This window comes from Agelaius tricolor, unplaced genomic scaffold (assembly GCF_023055355.1).
Source record: "Agelaius tricolor isolate 1412-34295 unplaced genomic scaffold, bAgeTri1.0.p SCAF_10, whole genome shotgun sequence".
Taxonomy (NCBI): domain Eukaryota; kingdom Metazoa; phylum Chordata; class Aves; order Passeriformes; family Icteridae; genus Agelaius; species Agelaius tricolor.
Window position 1 is genome coordinate 17,915,645 of NW_027269270.1, and position 12,061 is coordinate 17,927,705.

General features: G+C 38.1%; 1 protein-coding gene across 5 annotated transcripts in view; it reads right to left on the bottom strand.

Moving 5' to 3' along the window:
• SCN2A (sodium voltage-gated channel alpha subunit 2) overlaps positions 1 to 12,061 on the bottom strand; it is a 73,656-nt gene that overhangs the window by 49,645 nt on the left and 11,950 nt on the right. For 4 of the 5 annotated variants that reach the window (XM_071435001.1, XM_071434998.1, XM_071435000.1 and 1 more), the window contains exons 2-3: positions 3,325 to 3,644; positions 139 to 259 (exon numbers count right to left, since the gene is read on the bottom strand). In XM_071435001.1, the coding sequence (XP_071291102.1) occupies positions 139 to 259; positions 3,325 to 3,591 (388 nt within the window). In that variant the 5' untranslated portion in view covers positions 3,592 to 3,644. Of the gene's footprint in view, positions 1 to 138; positions 260 to 3,324; positions 3,645 to 5,163; positions 5,344 to 12,061 lie in introns of those variants that run through there. The other variant, XM_071434999.1, reaches the window with a different exon arrangement.

The following is a 12,061-nucleotide window of genomic DNA, read 5'->3' on the forward strand; positions in this document are numbered from 1 at the left end:
CAGAAGACAGAAATAGTAGAGAGAAGAGGGACAAAGCACTACCGATCACATTGATCCTGGGACATGTGCCAGAGAATGATTTAAATACTAAGTAACATCTAATTCATTACAGTTTTAGACTAACCACTTGAAAAGGATATGAATGTACCAAAATCTTAATAGCTATTTTTCTAAGAGGATTGAAAGGAGTTAACATGTACAGGGCAGAGGTGGCACTGAATCGGAATATTGCCTTCCCTTTATTTAATACTATAAAGGTCTGGAAAAAGAAAAAGAGAATGAAAAAATGCATTTAGAAGATACCAAGTTACAAACCCTGAATCATTTTCATTTCATCATTAATCATATTTGTTCAATATGCTCTTTTTGCATTGACACAATCCCCTTGTCCAGTTCACACATTGTAGCATCCAGCCAAATTACTATATATACAATTAAATGAACACTTAAATGCATCAATAAAGAAATCATAAGTAATCCTGATATTGCTAGCTAGTAAACAGAGACAAGTATGAAAGTAATGTAGGCAATATTTGAAGAATTAGCATACTTTTTGTACAGTATAATATATACACTGAGGTGTGTAACTGTAACCAAAATGAGAGCCATCAAAACTTCAACTTCAATCTCTAAATCAAATAACCAGCTTAAATTATCAAATCAAAGTACTAAGACAAAAGTAACTCAAAGTGATCTAAGTTTTAAGTGATCATGCAAATATGGAAATCAAGAGGGTTCAATAACCATTTTTGAACATAAAACTAATGTACTCAATTTTTGCTGTACTCTGAGAGAAATGTATTACTCCCCTTTTCAACTATTGCTTGTGATAGTTCTGTACCTGCAAATCTATTTTCCTTGTCATATTTTACTTTCACCTAATACAGAATTCACTCTATTCACTGTATCCAGGTATTTTCACTCTCTCCAGTTTAGGCAATAACTCATGTATATTATCAACGTTTAAAAAAACATTTTTAAATGTAACAGTGCTTTTAAAATCCAAGCGATAAAGAATAAAACCTGTACTTTTTTTTTTTTTTAATTATGTTGATTCCCCCACATCTGAGGAAAGTCCTGTCTATTTCCATAATGCCCTCTTTCTACACATGGATGACTTTCATGCTTTTGAAAGGAAATGGATCTAGATAGCATTGTGGCAGTCCTAGGAAGCCCAAAGGGCACATAAGCCATGCAGACCTGGAACAGTGCCAGCAGCCATGATCTAACTGAACTGAAATTAGAGGGCAGCATTTGTCAAGATTATGCTCTACTTTCTGAGCAGGTGTGGCAAATAGAGCAGCTAAAACCACAATGCCTCTCCCTGCCTGAAATAATAAATTATAAATTATAAAAATCAGTGGTTCCAAACTTAACATGTTTGCGGTCTCCCATACTTAGTGATTCTCAAGCTGTACTTTGATCATTTATTGTACTGGAGTCTGTAACATGCTCTTTACTATGAAGATTTTTCAACTCTCTTCCTATTGGTCCTGGAGTTAACAAAAACAGGACTCCTAATAATCAGAGCTCTTATGTTTTCTGTTCCCTTTACTCTGTCAAACCTCTGATGAAGTAGCATTTGTGTTATGCTGACTCATCAAGTTATGCTAAAAAATGAAAATGGAGCCTGACCCAAAAATGATGTTCAAAATATGCAAAGAATGCTAAGAAAAATAATAGGAGAAATTATGATTGCAACATACAGCTTGAAGTCTTGCTTTGCCTACTGGAAACCACAATGCTTGTAATGAAAAGATCACGAAAACTGCTATGCATTTCTCAATCAAGAACAAGAAATTCAGCAGGATTTTACTTCACATCCACACTTAATTGCAGAATTACTCTTCTAGTTTGGAAAGCATGATGATACATGCTCTAACTTTAGGATTTCTGGCATTGAATTTAGATTTTTACTACTACAGAATGTGGAAAGAATTAAGGAAAGGAATCGGTACTTTGACCCAAATTCTATTTGCCTTCCAGACTTCAATAGGGTAAATCACTTGAGTAAAGGGAGCAAAACATGATAACTATTGAAAACCTTGTTTTCAGATTTAACTCATGATTCTCCATACATGAATTCAGTTTTAGAAATCCTGCAATGAAGGATTAATTAAGGCACAATCGATTTTTTGAGCTATTCTGCTTAGTTATTCATGGTATGCCTATATTGGTATTATTTCAACATACTACTGATGAGGCATACCCCTAATTCCTGCAGGAAATATCTTCATTTGCATTTTTTCCCTTAGTCTGAGTTTGAATCATAACAATTCTTGGAATCTTTCTTCATTTTTCTTTGAAGCAGTTTCTTCACTTTCATGGGTTTTGTTTTTTAATTCACTTGTTTTTGTTAGTTAGCTAGTTTCCACAGGAAAGAAAAGAAAGCAGGAGAAAAAAATATGAAAACAAGGGAAAAAAAATCATTTCTTCTTTACTAGTAGAATAATGAGACTGCAATACGTATGATGCCAAAATCAAAGGAACTGAAAATCTGGAGGAAACCCAAGGCCATCTGGACACTAGTCTAAAGTTCAACACTTTTGCGCTGGCCACAGCAGTTGTTGTTACTTTAAATCAAAGCAAATATGAGGATTGTTGCTGTTCTTTTGTTTTTTTTTTTTAAGTAACATCTCTATAAAAATAATTTTTTAATTATGTAACATTCTGTCAACACTCCAAGTGCAATTGCTACCTCCACTTTATGTCCCTCTTTTGAACACCTCCTCTTTGAAAACAATCCTAGTACAAAATAGAACTGGATAAGAAAATTTTTGCACCCAGACTAAGTTGGATATATGATGCCTCTACAGAGTAAATACGGATCAGGATGATCATCATATCCTGAGAAATTATCTTTACATACTTCCCAATCCTTCCCAGTGACAAGAGAATGCAACCTAAACTTTTCACAACAGTGAAGAAATCTAGTAGTAGGATGTGTAGCTATCTGTGAGATGGATTTCATATTGAAGATCTGCTCCTTTCACAACTACAACACAGCAATTAGTAATTATTCTAATGATAAACCCTGTGCTGCTACTTCAATTCTCCTGTGTGTAAAACACTGAAAGTTACAGGTTTTTATAAAATCCCAGGTTTATTAAAAAAAAAAAAAAAGTGCATCTCTACTTATCTATAAGGTCCCACAAGCATTACTAATTTCTGTTCTAAGAGTGGAGATTTCTGCCAATCACATCAGCTGTCAGGGGAATTATTATATGGAAGCTCTAGATCAAAAAGAATAGAAATACTATGTCTTTGAAGGGTTGTTTATTATTTCATTTTCTTAAAGTCCGATGGAAATACTTTTACACTCACTTTTTTATTGATATAATATGGGTCCAGGTCTTCCAAGGGCTCGGACACCATTCCTGGAGGTATGTCGCCGTAAATAAATGGCAGGGTCTTTCCTGCCTCCAAGTCACTGTTTGGCTTCGGGCCATCTTCATCATCATCATCTTTGCGTTCTTGTTTGGATTTTTGAGCTTTCTCTTCATTGATACGCTGTTCAATAGCTGCAAGGGATTCTCTTGTGAAGAAGCGGAAGCTGTCGGGTCCTGGTGGTACCAGCACTGATTGTGCCATCTTTTCATCCTGCACCTCTTAATTACTGTTTAGCCTCTCTCATAAAAAAAGTGCTAAAAATTAAAACAAAACAAAACAAAACAAAAACAAAAAAACACAGAAAAAATTTAGAACAACACATCTACCAACAATGTAAAGTAATATACCATCACAGAATTTTGTGAGGGACATCTTGTTAAATTCAGTAATTATCATCCAAGAGGAGGCTGCTCTGAAATGAATTTTTAAATTTGTTTTTATTTCAAGACAAACCATCTTCCTTTGCAGCTTGCCTCTAAGTGTTGTCACAGAGGTATCGATTCTTAAAGCATTTAGTTTAAAATTCACTTAGTGCTTTGCACCAATAGATTGTCAATTCTACAGGCTGATAAAAAAAAGTCACATACAATACAATAACATCTTTTGCCTTTATCAAGGGTCATGTTATCCATTCCCATGAATAAAGTAGGAGATATTTTCCATTACATTCAGTGTGAGGAATCAACAGTTCTGAAGTATTTGGTTCAGTGTTGAGTGAGACTCCAGACAATGTAGCTCCTTATTACCCTGAAAGCTACATCTTGGACCAGTCCTCCCTCTAGCTATATGGACCAGAAATGACTCTTAGAATCCACTATTGCCACGTAAGGCCAGAAGGATCAGTTGAAAATAGTACAAGATGCTTCTCTTTGAGTACAAATATGCTGCCTTTGCTGAACTGCCAGCTCAGGAAACAAGGTTCAGGCATAAGCACCTGTATTCAGATCCCCTGCTTGGCAACACACTGTGCACTGGAAGAATTGCTGAATTAAACAAAACTGATTCTAATCATTACATCCTGCACTTAGATCTTTTACATCTGATATCATATCAATTGTACATATATTTCACAAATTTCACCAGCAAGAGCAGGGTCATCTCTTCTTAATGAAGAAGAGGCAGGCAGTTCAGTTAAAAAGAACAGTGGAAAATATTCCCAATGCAAATACTTTGATCTGAATTTGCAAACAGGCTATCTGCTGTAGCCTACAAGAATTTTTCTCAAGCATCCTTCTGAGTAAGCATATTAAAAATATAGCAAATGCAATAAAATAACAAATTCTGAGTAAGACAATATACCCAGAAACAATAATCAGATTAAAATGATACAAAAGTTTGAATACAATCAGCCTGATCCTATTTTACTGTCTCACTTAGCACACATACCCCGGCACAGCCGCAACAAATTAATATTTTTGAAGGCTGTTAAATAAGCTGCAACATGATGCTTTCTCCTCCTTTTCAACCATATGCACACAGCCACTTACACCTACACAATCCACACAGATCCCAACTCCTGCAGGTCTCCCTGTGAGCATGCTCTTCCACTGCAGGCAAATGCACCTGGTGCATTCTGTCATGGACGGTCTGTACCAAACTGCTGCTGGAAGCTGCTCTCACTACCAGCAGCAGAAAGGTTCACTAGGAAAATGAAAGTGGTCCTACAGCAGGATCCTGTTAGATTTTATTTCTAATTACAGAAGGGAAAAAAAAAGAAAAAGAAAAAGCATAATTCTGTTTTAATACTGCAGGAAACAATTAAAAATTCATTACCAGTGAAGAATCTTGCAGCTATGTGGGTTTGGAATGGCACCAGAGAAGACTGCAGTTAAAATTCCATCATGCCTTTTCCTTTTTTTTTTTTTTTCCTTTCTTCTTCTTTTTTATTTTTTTTTAAATTCTCCTTTTACAGACCACACCTAACTTCCTGCTGAAGGATCCTGGTTATTGAAGTAAAGTCTGGCATTTCCTGTGTGAGCCTACTAAGTGCTGTAACTCTTACTGCCAGTAGATGGTACTGATATATACTCATAAATTCTTAGAAATGGTAAAGAATTTTTGCATGCTTGAGTTTGCTTAAACTGAGACTCTTGCACTAAAATATATGATTTTATATAACCAGTCAAGTCTCAAGATTCTCAAAAATTCTTTTGAATACATAGCAGCTACTGCTGATATGACCATAGCTGTTAAAACTGTGAAAGTGTGAAAGAAAGAAAGTAGGAGGGATAGCGAAGTAAGAGAAATCAAAAAATGGAGGTTACACAGGCAGAGTATAACCTAAGCAATTGCTGAAACTGTATTATCAGCAGTCTGGATTATTTTAAACTACAGGTAGTGCAAATATTCTAAAATAAATGCATGCAATATGTTCACTGTGCATTCTTTCTGATGCAGAATGGCCAGCAAAGGGAGGGAAGGAGGGCACTTCTGAGTGTTTCCTGCAGCAGAGAGTTCCTGGACAGAAGTCAGCTATTCTTGCTCCCTGCTGCAGCAGGTGGTTGGGAGCACAGTAAGCCACTCTCCGTGGCAAATCAGTAAAACACCCCCTTTGGGCCCCACTCCACCAAAACACCATCCTACTTCTTTCCACCCTTCTGCTTGCTCTGTATTTTCCATGCCTACCAATTTTCATACTTTTTCCTCCTGCTGCACCAATAAAACTTTTTTATCTCTCTCCTGCCTCACCATCAAACTTGTGCCCTTCCCTCCTTCGTTCACACTTTTCACACTTCCTTCCTTCTTCCAAACTTTTCAAGCAAGACACATTGCTGTATCCATACGTTCAGATCTTCTGGCAGTCATTTACTCTCTGCTGTCTCCTTTCCTTCAGCCACAAAGAGGACAAAAAAAAAAAGGTGCGAAAACTAATAAAAAGCAAAAGGTCAGTCTAAAGTGAGAGATGTTGGAGAAGGAATTAAGAGAGTGACTGAAGAGACATCACTGTGGCTTTGAAAAACAGACACTGAAGAGGGGAGAAAATACTGATAATTTTTTTCCTTTTGTAATTATGGTGACAGAATGGTGAAGAGTTTGACTTGGTCAAAATAAGATTTTTAAAATTTTCAGCAACTAAGACAAAATGTGCCAAATCAGAACTATAATTGAACCACATCAAAAGTATTGATTTGGTTTTCATTAATTTAAATATTACACAATATTTTAAAATAATGTTAAAAGCCTTTTTAGAAAAGTGTTTCATTCTATAGGGCTTTCTATTTTCACAGATGATTCAAAGAAATAAACAAAAAGTTTACAAATAATTCCATGAAACCAAGTTTTTGGTTAAGAAGCTTTGGATGAAAACTCCTGGCTGTCTCTAATTAGGACTACAGTTTACTTGTGGCTGTTTTGAACTCTCAGAATAAGAGGATTATGAGGCAGCACAGATTCACAGAAGGAGTAGAAGAGCTTCTACCTACAAAAGCATTTTGAATATTTGTTTGTATGCATAGGCAACTGCTTTTGTATGAAAGTTACAGTAAACCAAGTACCTGAAAAGCTGGGCTAATTCACACAATATGGAAAAGGTGCCTCATTCTTCCATTAACAGTAAATTAAATGAAAGCATCTGATTATTTGTTTCTTATTGTAAGAGTCTGAAATTACCAGAGATCTCATTTTGATTCCACCAGTGCTATACAATCTACAAGCACAGTGTGAGGAAGGACAGCAAAAAGAGAAGACTAAAAAACAATAGCCAGGGGACATTGTATCCCATTGCATTAAAGGCTTGGGTCTACAGTCTTACCAGGCTGTAAGGAAAAATGAACAAGTATTTTGGAGAGGCAGACTACACAGGAAATGCAATATCAGCTTTGCAGTCTAAAAGAAAAATATATATACTTCTAAAGAGGAGACAACAGTAATACATCTAGAGAAGCTTGTAACAATCCTTAAAATATATTAGCTAATATACATAGCTATAGTAAATCTAACAGATAAAATTATTAGAGCTAAAAGGGAAAATTATTAAATCAAATAGAAAATATCAATGAAAACCCAATTCAACATAGCCTATGTTTAAGAACTATTGTGTGAACATGGTAAAAAATTGCCTAAAACATAAACATGAAATAAGAATAGCAATTCTGGTAATAAGTCATTCCAACTGCTGTCTAGCTTCCCACCTACAGCCATGGGTACATTTTATGAACAGTTTTATCACTGACGGTATCCATCTTCCCTCTACTGTGGCATGTGTGAAAGCTTGAAATGGACCTTGTCATTTACTCATCTGGTAAAATACAAGGCCCACAGAGAGGGTAGAGATGAAGAGGTGTTCAGTGTCATGTGTAAAGAAACTCCACATGAGGGTGAATGATTTTTGACAGGACAGAGCCAAGAGAAACCTCCTAATCTTTTCCTGATGTCCTAAGAGACATTTAGAATTCTGATTAATAAACAATCCTGATTAATAAAATTAGAAGGGAAATAGATTACCAGTTTTTCCTCAGAAACGTGTAAAAAACTGTCTTTGTTCAATGGCAAAGCAAAGCATTAAAATGCACAATTGGCAACTGGCCATCATTCTCTGTGGTTCTGTGATCGTTTTACTCTCCAGCTGTGTGTCCCTGTACGATATTAGATTGTCCCTAATTGCATGACTTTTCATTTATAGTTCTGAATTTCATTTCGTTCCACTAACACCAGTCATCAAGCTCATCTAGTCCTTTCTGTATAATAGCTTGCTCAGTCTTTGACAACGCCTTACAACTTTGTGATAGGAGCAAATTACATTGGCATATTTCCATTTCTTTGCTGAAACAATAAATTAAACTTTAAATAAAATCTGTCCCAAAATTAAAACAGTGGCAAGCAACTTTGACCAAAGCATAGGTTACTGTGATACTTACTGTAGTTTGCAAAATACGTTAATACTACTCTAAGACCTTCAATCTTAAAAAAACTCAACACCATTAATTTTATGCTCTAAAATAAAATAGTATTTTAATTGAAAGAGCAAAAGAGACCTACCTAAGCAGAGCTTTTTCTTCTTGTAAATATATGCATTTAATTGAAAACATTGAATCTAAAGAATTCCTGTCACCTCTTCCCCCGTGATACTTACAATTCTTACTATACTACTAAATTAATCATGGTGATCTAGGTAACTGAAAAACATGTTTGCTAGCTTTGAGATGACATGAAACTGGGAGGGCTACAAGTAAACTGGAGGATAGTATTAGAATTTCAAATGTCCTGACAAACAACAAAATGGACTCAAAAAGAAATGCAATTGAAGAAATGGAAGTTCTACATTTTATACTTAGACAATATGGAAAGAATTCAGGCCACAGAAATAAAACATCCAAGGAAATGTAGGGTCCATGAGACCCTACATCTGAAAGCTTCCAGGGAGATAGAAAATTTGAGCTCTTTCTGTCTTAATTTTACATTGAAAAGATCGATTGAAGACACAATGACTGTCTTTATATGTCCGAAAAGCTTTTCCAAAGAAGCAAAGGAATTTGTTTTCGTTTTATCTAACATACAGATAAACAGGTTGTGGCATTAAACTGCAGCAAGAAGGTTTGTTAGAAAAACTTTTTACCAGTGAAAAAAGGGAATTAACAGAGTAGACATATGACAATTTTTCAAGGACTTTAAGAAAATCTAGAACTCAGAAGGAAAAGATCAGTAGTAAGTGTGAGTTTTGTAGCAAAACTGATCAGGATGAGAATCAAGAAACTTGTAACAGGCCTTACTGTTTTAGGGTCTTAGTAAGTGTAGGTTTCTCATTGTTTTGTGCTGCTTCATCTGTTATGTTTTTCCCCAGGCCTAGAGGAAGCTGTCAGCACTCCACGGAACTGCATGAAAGATTGCATAAAATGGGATTGCCCTGTTGGAAGGTGGAAGGTTTAGAGCTGGTGCAGTACCTCTGCTAAAATTTATGTTTTCACTGCTTCACTACTGAAATTAGACAGCAAATAAACATCAGTCCTCCTGTGCCTGAGGTTTGTGTGTCTCATACAACACTCCACTGTCTGTTCAGTAGCCATAGCTGAGACAGAGGCCCCTTCATACAATATCGTGTACTGAACTGTGCACTTTGAGCAGTAGGTGTTCCTGCAAAACAAATCTTTCCAAATGGCTCTACAAGAGCTATATAAAAACACAGCTTCCTACACATTTCCAACATTTTAGATGGATGTATAACCAGCAAGTTACCTTTGAAAATGCAGTTACTTGAAAACTTAAGCCAATATGAGATAGTTCTGTCAGAAAGGACAGATGCATTTTCCACCCACTCTTACCCTGCTCATTTCCCACTGTGTTGGCCTGAGCTTTTCTGCACCTCTGCATTTTAGCCAGATCAGCCCACTAGTCTGGCTGAAAACTGTAAATAACTGGGCAGATTTCAGAAAGATCAAAGAGCTGATCCATCACACTTCAGAAAAGGAATCAGGAATCTTAATGTCTCAAGATGTCCTCTCACTTTAGAGTGAAAAGGACTAGCTGGCTACCTTCAGCGTCTACCAAATCATAGTGCTTCACCTAAGTGCAAGCTCAAAAGGCTTAAGGCACCAGAATATGAACAAATGGATCTCCAGAGCCTGAACAGTGGAGCAGAACAGGGCCCTAACAAATATTGGCACAGATCCTTTACCTGGTATAGAACCCAGTATAAGTAGAATAAAGAGGCAAAAAGAGTCACTAAAATGCCTAAATGCTAGCAAATCTAAAGATCAAATTAGGCTACCACTGAGTTACAGCAGCCACAGGACTGCTCTTCCAAGATCAGAAAGTGACCAGGATCACCTGTTTCCTTTCAACATGGACATCAGGACAGCATTTTAAGAAAAATGTGTAGCAAGGATCATATAATGTGAAAGCAGATATAGAAAGATCCATACTGAGAAAGTTTGGGGGTCCTTCAAATCAATTTTCTTACTCTCTTTAAAACTTATTTCAGGCAACTATCCATAGGTCTCTGACAAGATGTACTTCAAAGAATTATTTTCTAAAAATTGGTGAAAATCAGTTACTTGTTATCTTTAATTACTGTTAACCAATAATTGGAAATTACTTGCATTTGTTAAACCATTTTCCTCTTTTATCAGAAATAGCCTTTGAAAAATTGCTGCTTTTCAATCAAATGTCAGAGCACGAACAAAAAAGCTACTTGTCTTTCCAGATGAGAGGCCCTTAAATCCTTCCTTCTAGTTAGACAATTAGACAATCTGGATTTTTCACTTGATGAAAATACCATTCTTTTTTATTTACTACAGTGAGATAAGCTTTCTGCCGGACTGTAATGATCTCCTCCAGTGCTCCTTGACCACAGGGAAAAACAAAGGCTGACTTAAATCCAAGAAAGGTTCAAAACAACAGTTCAAGTTTCCCTTGACAAAAAGAGAAATACTGTCTCCAAATCAAAGAGCAATGTGGGAAGACAATGCAAGAGTATTCACCAAATCCCTAATGAAGCTGATTAAGTGATTACAGCCTTTCAGCTATCTAGCTTCAGTGGGCTCTTCTTCAAATCAATCTTTGCCCTGATACACATCATGAGAAACTATCCCCACAAGTAGAGTCTTGTGTGTCAGGCTAGAGATATATCCATTTTTAGTGTGTTTGTGTGGGGAGAGTGAATATACAATTCAAAGATGTAATGATAACAGAAGTGCCATATGTATGGGATGAGCTAGATATTTCCAGATGCCAGAATAGGAGAATGTGCTGACTACTTATGCTGTTAATAAAACATGCTGTGATTTCTTTCCTAACAAACCAGAACTCAGAATTTAGCATTCCCAGTATGGGCATTATGCAAAGATGTTTAGAATTAAATCTCTAATTAATCTTAACCACAGCATGGCTACAGAAAATTCATATATAATTTATATCCTCAGGATACAAGGCACCAGGTAGATGGGAGATTCTAACATCTCCCAAACATCTGTCTAGAAGTTTTGGATGAACAACATAAATCATTATTCTGAACCTACTGACAAATTATTGTGGGAAATATTCTGTGATGCTACTTTTATCGCCTCTTAGTGTATTCTGTTGCAAACACACCCCATGAATAAGCCTGTGCCTTATCAGTTATCGCTTACGTAAGCCCAGGCCAGGCTCCGACAGGGAAGCCGGGCGAAGCTTCCCTCGAGCCAGGGACAAAGAGGCACGGACCGAGCCCTCCATCTCCATGAGCTGCCGCGAGCAGCCTCCACTTCCACGCAAAACATTTCCACCCTCTCCTCGTAACCCGGCACCGCCGACAGGGCGCAGCGCGAAGCAGGCAGGGGAGTAAGGCAGGGGGAGCAGGGTGGAGCCCGCCGGGCGCCACCGCCCAGCCCGCCCCGCCGGCGGGTGCTGCAGGTGCGGCACCGAGCCGCCGCCCTGAGCCTCGGCACCCGCCGTGGGCACAGCCAGGGGAGCCGGGCAGCCCGGTGTCTCTGGAAGCGTCGAGGCCGAGTGAGAAGGCGGCCGGGGAGGCGGCGGGGAGCGGCCGGGCTCCGCAATGGCGCGGCGCCCAGGGGAGGTTGCCAGGCAACCGGTCCGGCGGCTGCGGCACCGCGCTGCGCAGGGGGAGCGCCGCCGCCCGCGGGCCCGGGGACTCCCGCAAAGCCTCCGCTGCCACACGGCCTGCTCCAGGGGGACAGCTGCCCCCGGCGGCTTCAGCAGGGCCCGCTCACACGGGAGCAGCAGGAGGGGCGGGAGGGAG